At 31.8% G+C, this 14,168-nt stretch overlaps 3 protein-coding genes across 3 annotated transcripts; all 3 read right to left on the bottom strand.

The window, feature by feature from the left end:
- Positions 1-1,431: 1,431 nt before the first annotated feature.
- LOC149900840 (zinc carboxypeptidase-like) lies at positions 1,432-4,203 on the bottom strand. The gene is made up of 6 exons (XM_090112331.1): positions 3,875-4,203; positions 3,264-3,675; positions 2,740-2,851; positions 2,160-2,380; positions 1,868-1,952; positions 1,432-1,700 (listed from the first exon to the last, which is right to left on the bottom strand). The coding sequence occupies exons 1-6, from the start codon at positions 4,147-4,149 to the stop codon at positions 1,432-1,434; spliced, it is 1,374 nt and encodes a 457-aa protein (XP_089968457.1). The 5' UTR covers positions 4,150-4,203.
- Positions 4,204-4,354: 151 nt separating this feature from the next.
- On the bottom strand, positions 4,355-7,277 carry LOC149900841 (zinc carboxypeptidase-like). The gene is made up of 6 exons (XM_090112332.1): positions 6,977-7,277; positions 6,314-6,707; positions 5,894-6,014; positions 5,141-5,361; positions 4,920-5,004; positions 4,355-4,651 (listed from the first exon to the last, which is right to left on the bottom strand). The coding sequence occupies exons 1-6, from the start codon at positions 7,261-7,263 to the stop codon at positions 4,389-4,391; spliced, it is 1,371 nt and encodes a 456-aa protein (XP_089968458.1). The 5' UTR covers positions 7,264-7,277; the 3' UTR covers positions 4,355-4,388.
- A 413-nt stretch (positions 7,278-7,690) lies between these two features.
- On the bottom strand, positions 7,691-11,514 carry LOC149900842 (zinc carboxypeptidase-like). Its single transcript, XM_090112330.1, has 6 exons — positions 11,221-11,514; positions 10,610-11,021; positions 10,238-10,358; positions 9,642-9,862; positions 9,127-9,211; positions 7,691-7,972 (listed from the first exon to the last, which is right to left on the bottom strand). The coding sequence occupies exons 1-6, from the start codon at positions 11,502-11,504 to the stop codon at positions 7,710-7,712; spliced, it is 1,386 nt and encodes a 461-aa protein (XP_089968456.1). The 5' UTR covers positions 11,505-11,514; the 3' UTR covers positions 7,691-7,709.
- Between the last annotated feature and the right edge of the window lie 2,654 nt (positions 11,515-14,168).

The raw sequence follows: 14,168 nt of genomic DNA on the forward strand, positions 1-14,168 counted from the left end.
GAGTCGTTTTTGCCACCATTGCTACCTTTTTTCTGTTTTGTGTCTTAGATTATTAAGATTTATATTTTTGTTTATATCGTGGCAAATAAAACGCTTTTAATTTCTAATATAAGACAAGGAAAATTATATGCACAATATATTACAAATAAGAGTCACGTCTTCAATGTAATCTTGTAATAAATTATTGAAATGATAACGTTGCCTCATAAATAAATAAATACCACAACAATAACCGTAAAAGTCTCGATACCCAATCTGAAAACGTACCTATTAACGATATATCTACTCAGTCTATTTATTAAATGCTGGTAAAGCAGTTACAAGGGTCAGCTGTTTATTTCTTTCTTACATCAAAAACACTAAGCCTGAAGATATCCGGTCTTCCGTTCTATTTTATTACTTCAAGCGAAGATCGAGTGAACCTAGGGAAGCGCGTACCATCTTAGACTGCATCTTAGCTTTCCATCAGGCGAGATTGTGGTCAAGCGCTTCCCTATCTAGAATAAAAAAAATTACTTCTCTACAATATAAATTACAAGATGCGCATTCTACCACAGAAAATAGCTTTTTAAATAATGAAAAAAAAAAATTCAACAGTCTCGGGCCTGATTTTTGAAAAAATTTTCATTCTCAATGTTATCAAAGTCAGCGCTGAGGTTTACATGAAAGTTTAACAGGCAGACTTTCTTAATATGGCATTTATAATATTAATTTTAACTACTTGATCGAACCATTTAGTTCCCAATATGAATTTGGTCTAAAATGAGCCAATGAAAACTAATAAACGTCTTGGTTGTTTCTCCAATTTGTTCCTAATATGAATTTGTCCTAATTCGAGGCAAAGAAAACTAAAACATTTTCAAACCAATACCCACGGGAGTGATCAGGTCTACCAACATCATAAATATCCAGAGTTAATTATCTAAACATCCTTTTCTCGGAATACCTTGTCTGAAGTGATTTCTTATTATTATTCGTAGACATTTCATGAGAATGCGAAGAATCTACGATCTTATTTAGATGGTGTGGTGCAATTAAGCTGTGCTATGCTTAAGTTAAAAAAAGTTTAGTAGAAAATATTTATTGGTTTGTGATTTCATTACTAATCACTAATAATTCAAAAAAATAACACGCACCTAACCTAACCCACTACCCATCCCCTTATCCAAAACAACAACTATGTTAGGTAAAAGCGTTCTGTCAAGACGTTGAACGACATTCAAAAACTTTGCGACATGTCCAATCATTAAATGGAATGTCATCATTTAATGAACGCGCTATAGTCATTCAAGCAAATAGCAGATTCAACCAGATGACTGCGACATAATACACACTATTTTGATATACTTTCTTACTCATTATAAAATCACACCATTAACATTAACATTTATCTAGAAATAAAAGAAAATAAAACAAATATATCATCAGTTTTTATTGCACGACAAACAACAGAACAACATTAAACAAAATCGCTAATAACGATGCTAACATAGTTCCAGAACTCGAATAATAATAACCCAAATCCCTTGTAATTTTGTCCATTTCAATCAGACAGGCCATAATTTCTTCATTATTTGGTATTATTTGATCTGTCGGTAAGAGAAACCCGTACTCTCCGACGTCACGAAGCTCAAATAGATAAACTATAGGGATATTAGCTACACCTTTCACCCAATCGAAACTCGACCCTGTTACTTCATATGTAAAGTTAAAATTAGATACACATACATGTGAAACTGTTCACGTTCAGATAAAAATGATTACTAAATATGCCAATTCGATAGTTTTGCCAAATTAATGTATTTTAGAAATCAGCTATTATATACAAAAATACATCATCTAAAAAATAAGAAACATTAAAACTTACAAAGAATATCCCGTGATGTACCCGTGACATACGGAGTTCCGTATTTTTCAGATAGTTTTTGAATCCCACGAATCGCTATTTCATACTGTAAAATATATTTAATTTATGTACGCATACAAAGCATTGATTAAAATAAAATCGGGTGAAGTAAACCACCATTACGCATTTATTTGTATTGTTAAACTTTTTATTTAATAATTAATATATTATGTAAATTTTGATATAGATTTATAATATACGAAAAAAAATGTTCATTTAACTTCTTCGACAAAATAACTGAAAAATTACTTACCAAATCACCATAATTTTCAACTTGCAGAACATCGGTACCACCAACATGACTATAGGGAATGAGAATCATCTGAGAATAGGAATGGAAAGCAATATAATAGATCATATTGCCAGATTCCTTTAGTTTTAGTACATAGTTCGATATTGCTTGCGTCTCTGGTTCAGACGCTGGAGATGGTCCTGCAAAGGTCTGGTCGCAAGGGTTTGATGATGCTCCCATTGCTATAAGATAATTATGAGAAGCCATTGATAGAGGTAGAAAATGACAAGTAACATCAAAATGCTTCTAATTTTCTAATACTGATTGAAATGTTTGCTATACTAGACTAAACTAACATACATAAGTTTAATATGTTTCCATTTTAATAAATGTTAGGAAAAGCTACCATAATAATTATTCGAAGTTATTAATGTATTTAACATCTCAAAAGTAAAATAAACTGACACTATTCGGACTGTGAACTAGTTTTCCTTTTAGTATTCTAAGGTTTAAATCTTTACGAATTACATAATATTATTTAAGCTAGTAAGTTTCAATGTTTGTAATATTAAAAACAACAGCTGATGTAAGATATACTAACTCATCCAGACGTAATCAAAGTTTCTGTTAAGATCAATGCCGTGGCTCAAATCATCGTCCGAACTGCAATTAGTCGAATGCTGGTAGTTTCTGTTCTTTCTCCACATACGATTCTGTAAGAAATAATAATGTTGTTAACTTTAAACTGATAAACTTATTACTATCTCGTGTATATAAATAATATTACCTATTTAACTTAAAATATATTGCGTTTAAAATCTGTTAAATTAATCTCTTTGCATATACAATACTAGCTTTCCGCCCGCGGCTTCGCCCGCGTTTTCAAAGAAAAACCCGGTCCCGTAGGATTTCCAGGAATAAACCTATCCTATGTCCTTTCTCGGGTATCAAAATGTCTCTATACCAAATTTCATGCAAATTGGTTCAGTAGTTAAGGCGTGATTGAGTAACAGACAGACAGACAGAGTTACTTTCGCATTTATAATATTAGTATGGATTTTTATTATACGTCTCAACATTATTTTCTTGAACCTATTAAAAGTATACTATATCATATAGATTTACCTCAACAAACGAATATTCGTAGCCATCTGGATTGATAACTGGAAAAATATGCCACACAAAAGCCTCAGCCATTAATCGCACATCAGAGTTATCACTAATTAAAAATTCCTTTATAATCCACATCACAGTTGCTGGGGAAATCCATTCCCTTGAATGTATGCCTCCTTCTAGCATTCCTATTAGAGGCCTGTCACCTCTTTTACCTTCTTTGAAGTCAATAATAACACCCTTTATGGGTCTACCTTCGTTCGAATTTCCTATTGTAATTGTTGATACTATACCAGGGTATAAATCTACCAGTTCATCAAGCCATGTGTGGATCTCTGCCAGATTGTGATATTTTGTCCACGAGTAAGAACCGAGACTACTACGTTTTGTGCTAGTACTCGGTTTTAATTGATCATTTATTAATCTAAAAAACAATATTGATGATGCTTTATTTATATTCTTGTTACGTCTTCATTCATACGCATTTAAAAAAAAAATAATGTAAAACATAAAATATTTAACAACGTTAGTTAAAATTAAAAACACGGCACATATTTTTAACTTGTATTTTCTTTGGATAGCTAAATACTAATGTCATTTGTCTTAATGAAACATATACTTACGTCTGTACATTAGGTATAGCTAATTCAGGATTTAAACCAACACTATTTACATATTCAATGAATTCTTCATCTTGCATTGGTGATACCATTATCCTAACATTTTCTCCAACTTTTGGCACATCAGTCCAAAAATCATAACCATCTTTACGTAAATCAGACAAAATTTGCAAATGCATTTCTGACTTAGGTATCACTTTATACACTTTGTAGTTTTCATAACTTTTATATGCATTAGATAAAACAATAGCATTCAAAATAAAATAAATAAACTTCATATTTACAAATTATAATTTTTTGGTCAGAAAATTTGTAACACTTGCATCACAGAAAACAACAATATATCTAATAGTACATTGAACGGTGTTAAAATATATTACAGTTATTTAGTTTTATCTAAATAAACCTATAAACGTGTGCTACAACGATAAGAGATAAGATTATCATTAATCGGATCTGGGATCAAACACTCAAACATAAACATAAGGTTTGTAAGTAGTTTATTATGAACATGATCTTACAAATTGAACATTAAAGCTATAGCTACTAAAACACTGCTTATTTTTATCACATTGGCAGAACTATGGCCATAGTAGCCTAGTGCTCTTGTTACTTTTTCAATTTCAACTAATGAGTCCATTACTTCTTCGTTGTTTGGTATGATTTGTTCTGGTGGTAGAAGGAAACCATATTCTCCTACGTCACGCAGTTCGTATAACAGCACGATGGGCACATGAGCACCTCCTTTTACCCAATCAAATGCTGATCCAGTTACTGGATCTAAAAAAGAGGAAATTCATATTTATTTTGTTTTTATTATGTTATAATTGAATGAAAATAAATAGTCAATTTTAATGAAACTTCATCACTTTTGAATCGTGTGTGTCAATTGTTATGTTTACGATATTATTATTTGAAAAACTATGTTTTTTTTTCAAAAACAATAGGTTGTAATCTACATTGCATTCTATCAACAATAAGGCGACATTCAATGTTCTTTCAGTTTTACTCAAATATTTAATACGCAATGTATAAAAAAATAACTTACATAAAATGTCTAAAGATGTCCCAACTGCATACGACGTGTTGTGACGCTGCGTCAACTTATCTGCCCCTTTTGCAGCTATTTCAAACTGTAAACATTCATTTGTTTAATTTTTTTCGTCACTGCTATAATATTTTCACTAAAATCTTCAACCAACATTCTGAGAGACAAGCTGATGAAAAATTAAATTTAACTATTATAAAATTTTCACCATTAAAACTTACCATATCTCCATAATTAGGTACGTTTACAACATCAGCTCCTCCTACATGACTGTATGGTACTAGAATCATCTGCGAATACGAATGAAAAGCGAAATAATACACCAAATTTCCTCTCCTTTGTAGTCCTGTGACGTAATTGGCAATTGCCATAGCTTCAGGTTCAGAAAAGGCATATTTTCCCGCGTAAGTTTCAGCGCACGGGTTTTGTGAAGCTCCTATTACTAAAAGGAAAATACATATAAATATCGTTATTGTATTTTTTTTTTATTTAAGTTTAAACCGAAATTGTTTGGTTTGCTCTATACATTTAAGGATAGAAGTTTCATAGATAACACGATAATTTTCTCCTAACTTCATGTTTTAATCTTCTCATTGTAATTACTGAATAGTTGAACTTAACACATTTTATTAAAATTATATTATCTCCGTTTGTTATCTCTATATATAAAAATGAATCCCTATTTCCCTCGGTCACGGCAGCACGCGTGAACGCGCGGGTGGACCCATTTCAATAATTATTTTTTTATAGTATTCCTTGAAGTACGAGGATGGTTCTTATGGAAAGAAAAAATTTACATTACAGGCGAAGCCCGGGCGGACCGCTAGTTAATATAATAAAATTTTATACGGATAAGATTTTATTGTTTTATTGTAACTGATACATACATATTAAAAGTAAAGGGCATTGGTACTATTAATCTTCAATTTATTAAAAATTTGTAACTTTAAATAGGTTAAATATAACTATCATACCCATCCATAAATAGCCAAAATTCCTGTTTAAGTCAACTCCATTGCTGATATCGTCATTAAGATTCCATTGACTACAGTTCGTGAAACTCGATTTGTTACGGTTCTTTCTCCACATTCTATTCTACAAAACAATTATTATACATTAATCAATAAATTAAGTGCAATCTCAACATACAAACTAAACAAAAGAAAATAAAGGCCACTTCTATATTCCAATATTGGCTAAAAACCTATTTGCCAAATTTAAGCAAAATGCCACTTCACCAATAAGACTATGAGTTTTATCTGGTTATCTATTGATGATTGAGATATTGATTGAATCGTTGTTACTTATTGATGACTATGAATTAACTTTCAACCCCGTTTCAAAAAATTTACGGAAGCCCTTATTTTCAGAGTATCTTAAGATATATCTCTTACATCTGTGAAAGAATAAACGTAACCATCCGGATTGGTTACTGGAAAGATATGCCATTCAACATTTTCAGCCAAAGTTCTAACACCAGGATCATTGCTTGTCAGAAACTCATTTATAATCCAGGTCGCTGTTGCTGGTGTAATCCATTCTCTAGCATGGAGTGCAGATTCAATCATACCCATGACTGGTCTTTCACGTTTCTTGTAATCGATTTTAATTCCTCTAATTAGACGTCCTTCAACACTCAGACCAGCTGTTACTATGGATGCTACATCTGGATATTCTTCTACGATTTGTTCCATCCATGCTTCTATTTCTTCCCAGGTTTGATAGTACTCCCATTTGTAGGGTTCTGATGATCGAGCAGCTGGACGTCTACGCTGGTTATTGATAATACTGAAATTATAAATTAAAACTGCATAGCAATGTATATTGTTAGCACTAATACAGTAATCACAATCTACGGTCTAATGTTATCGATCCTCTTTTTATGTAGTTTTATTTTCTTAATTATGTTTCTTTGTGCTTGAACTACATTTAATTTTATTAATATCGTGCTATCTAATTACTACTTCTATCTTTGTATCGTATACACATATCAGATAAGCAATACTTCTTATTGTTATGTTTTAGGTTATATAATTATATGCATAAAGTCGACTTACCTTTCAACATCCTCAATGATCAATTCACTCTTAATTTTTCTATCTGCTAAATATCTTTCAAATGTATTCTGTTTTTTTGGTTCGACCATGATTTTTGCTTCATGGCCTTTTTTAACATACTCTAACCAAAACATGTATCCATTTTGATCCTTTAACTCACTCAAAATTTTCACTTCATCATCTGTAGTTGGTGTAACTTTGTAAACCTTATAGTTTTTGTAATTAACATATTCTGCATTCACAGCTAATATTGTTATTATAAATAGTATTCCAATTTTGGCTATCATTTTGTAAGCCTACAACTAACTACTGCTGCTTGAAATTATTTCAATAGCTAATCTATGAAATTAAGCGATAATTATTATCAGTCTTGCATTAATGAGTGATTTAGGTGTCAAATTACATTATCATTTGATATTATATCGAAAGCAACACGTGTCATACTTGATTACAAAGTACTTGTGCACTTATATCAATAAAAATAAATGATTATGAATATTTCACCGAAGACTATTTTGTTCTTATTAATTAACAGCGCACAATAGAAAATATTCCACGAAATATATCACAAGATTGTTAACCTTTGGAATCGAAATACTGGAACCGTAGCACTTAGTTACTACGTAGTTACTTTATTATTTTATGAAGTTAACGCATTAAAATACGTAAAATTTAAACACTGTTTAGAAGAAAGCAGGTGTAATAAAACACGCATTAAATTCATCTCATTTAATTACATCAGAAGCGACACAAGAGCGCACAAAGTGACCACACTCAACGTGCAAACGACTGGGATTGTCCCAGAGTAATAGCCCATCTGGCGCGTCACCCTATCCATTTCCACTAGGGCGTCCATAATTTCCAAATTGTTAGGTATGATTTGTTCAGGTGGTAACAGGAAGCCGTATTCTCCTAAGTCCCTTAACTCAATAAGGTAGCTAACAGGTATATTTGTCTCTTGTTTCACCCAGTCAAAGCTGGTCCCGCTCATTACGTCTGTAAGAAAGGTAATATTATAAAAAGGAACTAGTTGACGAATATGTGATTTGTCTCGTCATATTACAACATAATGTTTTGGTTGAAATATATTGGGTCAGTTTTATCGTGTATTCTGTGAATTTTATCATTATAATATTAACTAATACTACGAATAAGTAAAGAAATGGTGAATAACAATATCCTATAACACAAGTGATCCATAATTGATTTCAAATTAATAAACATTTTATAGCAATTAGCTGTTGTAAGTTAAAATAATGATGACCGCCGATTGTACTAAAATTACACAATTATCAAACCTGATGAGCTGATAAAATGATTCAAATTCTTTATACACGATTACAATATGATGATTCCTTATCCTTAATGTTAGGTATATTCTATCAGCTTAAATAACATCTAAATATAGCAACATTGGAGCCTTGAAACTGTACGATACATTCGCGCTCTAACCTGCCTACTTAAAATTAATGTTCTATTAATAAACATTACTATAGCATTATGTTCCCGTATAATTTGATGTGAAACTAGTAAGCGTTTTGAATTCTGAATATAGTAAGCTTCTATATAGGACAATGTTTGAATAAATTGCTGACAATAATTTCAGATTATTCAGCTATATTTGTTACACCTACACGTTCGATGATTTTAGATACGCTTAGGTATAGGTACTGTACCGCCTCTTTGGTTGACGCGTGAGCGTAACACCGAGTGGTCCTGGGTTCGATTCCCGGTGGAGACGAAGAGAAAAAAAATGTCTCGGTCTGTAGGATACAGAATCAATCAGTGAAACAGAACTGCCTCTTACGGCTTACCCCACTAAGGGACATGGGACTTCACTTTTTTATAGGTACTGTAGATATATTCCTTAAATTCTATAAAAATGCTTATGTTTCTGGGGCATAAATAAGTACCTACCAATCTATATAAACAAAAGGAAAATGATACTGGAATACTTTTAATATAACCCGGGATAATAACATATAGCTCAGTCATTCATGTAGATTTCTACTTTAGAATGAAACTTCAAATCAGTCCCAGTAGTTTTTCTGTTAATCCTTTACAAATGAACAAAACTGTCCAATCTCTGTTCATATTATTTTAGATTAACTCCATATTAGGTTAGATAAATTAAATCAATTCATACATACAAAGAGTATCATGCGCGATCCCATATCTATAAACAGTCCCGAAACGCTGTCTCAACTTGGCCGCACCTCTCGCTGCTATTTCAAACTGAAATGCAATTTCTCGATTACCAGTATTGCCTTGAATATGTTCGTTTCAGAATATTAACTGAGAATAGAATCTAATCTAAGTAGGTCATAATATAAATGGAGCTTCACTGTGAATTGTAAGACATTTTCTTGAGAATAGAATTTAATTACGTACATGAGGCATTCCTTTGAACATTGTGGTTGTGTGAATGATGGTGGAATACAATACTAATGTTTATGAAGATAATTAACTGAAAAATAACTTAATTTTTTTCCTTAATTTTCTGAACGACAAGCCTCTTTGAAAGCAGATTTTTTTGAAGACTCTAACGAAGATCAAAATGCACCGACACCGTCGAATACACCGAACACTGCTCACAGTACTAGAAAAATATAAACAGCAGTATCCTTGAAAGTGTGACGTCATAAATAGATAAAAGTAAAATTACCATATCACCGTAATTATCCGCCTTCAATACATCCATGCCAGTAACATTGCTATACGGTACGACTATCAGTTGAGTGTAGGAATGGAACGAATAATAGTAGATGAATTTTCCTTGACCATTTATATTCTTGACATAATTCACAATAGCCACTGTTTCAGGTTCTGATGACGGTGCTAATCCCGCGAAAGTATTTAAACAGGGATTAGACGATGCTCCCATTGCTGAAAGAAAAAGTATCATAAGTAATGCAACAACTACATTAAATTGATCTGAGACCATTATCCACATCTCTGCTATCTAATGATTGAAGGAAATAATATTTTGGCAACCAGAACTTCGAGAACCAAAAATTTATCGACATATAATGCGCAAACAATTTGTTGACATGGCGAGCGTGGTGATGGTTTAAAACCTAATACACGGTCTATAAAAAGGGAAGAATACTGTATTCTCTCTCTATTCAAATGTGAACAGTATAATTGTTCTGCTCTTAAGCATTGTGCTTACGGTCAAGGTATCGAATGATTAAAGATGAAATTATTTGACTATTATTAGCTTTATCAATAAAAAATAAACTAAACAAATAAAAATCTTACACATCCAAACGAAATCAAAGTTTCTGTTCAAATCAACGCCATTACTTGCATCATCAACTAAGCCTGATGCAGCACAGGATGTAAAGTTTCTTGTTCCACGATTTTTTCTCCACATTCTGTTCTGAAAATATGCATACGTTTTCGTTACACATACGGAGCTAAATTAGAACAACAACATAACAACATTATTTTTTCATGGGAAATTTCTAAGAAGCAAAAATTTCAATTTTATATAATAGGTTAGAGAAAGATATTTAAAATGTCTTCAAAGAGTAAGATTTAAAGTACGTATCAGATCAAATTTTTTAACCTTTTATTATGACCTAGATGCTAATTTATGTAATTAATAATACAATCTTATCTTATACTTACATCAGTGAATGTATAGATATATCCATCAGGATTAACTACAGGAAACACGTGCCATTCTATATCTTCTGCTATACTTCTTACTGCTGGATCATTACTAGTTAAAAATTCCTTAACAATCCAACTAACTGTGGCTGGTGATATCCACTCTCTTGCATGCAGTGTACCTTCTAACATGCCAATTACTTTATCTGTTTTGTCTGGCTTGTAATTGATGATAATACCTTTAATCTCTCGGTTTTCGAACGATGTACCCATTACTACTGTTTTGACTATATTTGGATACGTAGCAGCTAAATCATCAAGCCATTTATAAATTTCGTCTAGAGTGTGGTATTTGTCCCACGTCATGCCTAGAAATGCTTCGCTATTTCTTGAGTTTCTTTTCACTGGTTGTAGCTGATCATCTATAACTCTGTGAAATGATATTAGTTCAACAATAATATAGCCATTCATTTATATATTAAACTAAACAATATTATGAATTTAAATTATTTCAGTTGCAAATTTTGATATATTTTTAAGATACAATCGACCATGACTATAATTATTATTAAAACTCCTCGGATTTTCTTTAGTGCCTTCAATTTAAAATCTTAATATTATAATCTCACCTTTGCATATCACTGATTAACTCTTCCGCACCTATATGATCACGGACCAAAGCGTTTTTAAATGCATCATCTTTGTGTGGTGGTACCATTACTCTAGCTTCATAATTAATATTTACTTGATCATCCCATAGTTGCCCGATCCCATTCTTCTGTAAATCTTTAACAGTATTCACCTTATCTTGAGTCCTAGGAATGATTTTGTAAACTTTATAACCTTCAAACGTTTGTTTTATAGCTGAGGTTCCAAGAATTATTGTTAATAAATATACTAAATAGGTCTTCATTGTTAGGCACCTTGCATTACTCTAAGTTCCGATGTTATTTGGGTTTGGCTATCTTATCGTAAAATATGTGACGATAATTTATAATATAGGGATTTAATTTTGATACTTGTCTACTCGAATTACTCATTATAATAATATAATTGTTTGTAAGCATGATGCATTACTAGTTTGTAAGCAATGCTTACTTTTATTCGTCTACAAACAATATAAGCCATTTTTAAAGCCTACTTATTGTTGGCGTATGGCACTCGAGTCTGCTTTTGTTGCATTGGATAGCGTTTTTAAAAGGCTAATTAGTACTTTATTAGTTGAATAATATAAATGTTTAAAATAAGAAAGATCTATAAATATAATTACCACGTCTTTATCAAAATTTTATAGCTCTCTATTCAAAACACGTTCTACTCATAATCATAAATTTATTCATCAATTTCACGAAATTACGCGTCAATTTCTAAGCGAATTTATTATCATGGACTTCATAATGGAGCTATCAAAAGTAAATCATTTTCATCAATGCGTTTTAGTACAATACCTGTTGTGTACGTATCGTAAAGGCGTTTCAGACGAACTAAGTTTAATAATGAAAGAGTTAATTTTGTACTCTGGCAGAGTAGTTTGACAATATGAAGGATATACCTTGATATTGACCACTTACTTATGCTTTACAAATATCACAGTTTGAATAATTCAACTTTATTTTATCGTCTTTTTGATAAAGGTGGCAAAATAGAAGAGCTATTTGGAAGTAATTTTTCAAAGGTTACCATTTAACAGTAGTAATTAGTGATAGCAGGTTGATCTAGGCAATAATTTGCATAATACAATATGCCTAAGTTAAAATAAAACGAGACAATATTAGATATCGTGGTTTTAGCTTGTAAAAGCGTCTCGTCTGAAGCGTCCCAACGGGCCTAAGATCGAAATAATTTACGATCACCAGGGTAGCGCTTAATCAGTACATTGTGAGCTCAATATAATAGCGCCATTGTTCTGTATCGTGATCGTGAAACTTATACCGTGTAGATTTAACATCATTTATGTCATTTTCAATTTAAATTCGGCATCTATTTTTAGGTTCTGGATAAAAAGAACTGCTTTGGTTGTGCTAATTAAAATCTTCTGCATTCTGAGGTTCTGTCGTTTGAAAATGTGTACAAAAGTTTAGATGGCGTATTGTTAGTGTCTTTTTATACTTTGCTTCATAATTGTTGGTACATTTTGTTTATTGTCGTGTATGGAATGAATTGTTGGGTTTATTATCCTCGTCCATGTTTCAAATTCTAGTCTTATTTTTAACTCACAGTTAAAATCTTGTGATTTTATACATGCTTTTTAAGAGGAGCTATAAATGCGTTTGTCGGGTAGTTAAAAATGATTTGTTAATTATAGTGTTAGCGATGAAAGCAAAAATAAAAGTATCATAGACTTTTAACAGTAAATATAATATAAGTATGCCATTAAGGTTTACGAGGGGCGCACTTTGATCCTTTAATTTCGCGCATTTTCCCCAACATAAAGAAAACGAAAGGAGTTTTTAATATTCGAGATTATAATTAAAATACCTATTCAGCGGGAATGTAACAGACTGTGTTACCATGATATTGTTTTCTTATAAAATATTATGAAAATATCAGCGACATAAAAAGGACAAATATAATAAAAATATAACAAGAAGCAATTCACAGAACAAGAAGGTTTTTTTAAACACTATAAAATTCAGCTTTTATTTCATAATAATTATATCTAATTCAATTTCAATGGCTCCACTGATAGATATAACTGTTATGAGCAAAATCAGCCAAAATTAATAAAGTTTATAAAGGTCGTGCTTCATAGTACAATTTACATATTGTATCTATACCTGCATTATGTTATTTAACCTAGTTTTGTTCTAGTTAAATCAAATCGTGATCGAATCGAGATAAATCTGAGACGCCGTAGTACGTTCAGGTGTGAAGACCCCAAAACCTATTACAAGGCTCGACTACGTTTTATGACGTCATTGTTGCTTCTAAACGTCATTACCCGCGCTTCGGTTAAGAAAGCGGAAAATTTAAAGGGAGCAAAAAATGAATCATTTATTTTCGTATAAATAGGTGCTTCGTGGCCTCAGCTTGGAATTTGTATAAATATCTTGTTACAACCGTGATTTGTCTGACGCGCCTTAATGCGAGTAATATTCATTGTGAAATGCTTTTGCGAATATTTTTTAACTCATTTGGGTCTCGTGTTTAGCTTAGTGACGTTTTGGATTGGGTGCTTTTCGTGAATTGACCAATCTGTACTGAAAGGAGTTACTTCAAAAGATAAGAAAAAAGAGCGTGTGTGCCGAGCACACGTGTCAGAAGTGAAACTTCTTTCAAGATTCAAAGATACCAAAATCGTAGCCTTACTCCATGACGTGACGGTATTGCCATGATGCGATTTTGAAATTTTACTCTCAACGCGCTGTAGAAGTTTCACTTAAAAAAATAAAAGATATTCTAAGAAGAATTTATTCATTTATTATTTATTTATTTGGAGAATACAAATAAACAAAAAAAAATACACAGGTACAAATTGTTGGAAATACGTCGCATTTTAGTACTTCTAGACATCGGCTCCCTAGAGAAAAAGTTGGAAAACTTTCCTTAAGAACTAAGATTTTCATATTCATGTAGC

Source organism: Colias eurytheme, chromosome 18 (assembly GCF_061535395.1).
Source record: "Colias eurytheme isolate Ceu_HAF_F1 chromosome 18, ilColEury1 Martin Lab GWU primary, whole genome shotgun sequence".
In the NCBI taxonomy this organism is placed as follows: domain Eukaryota; kingdom Metazoa; phylum Arthropoda; class Insecta; order Lepidoptera; family Pieridae; genus Colias; species Colias eurytheme.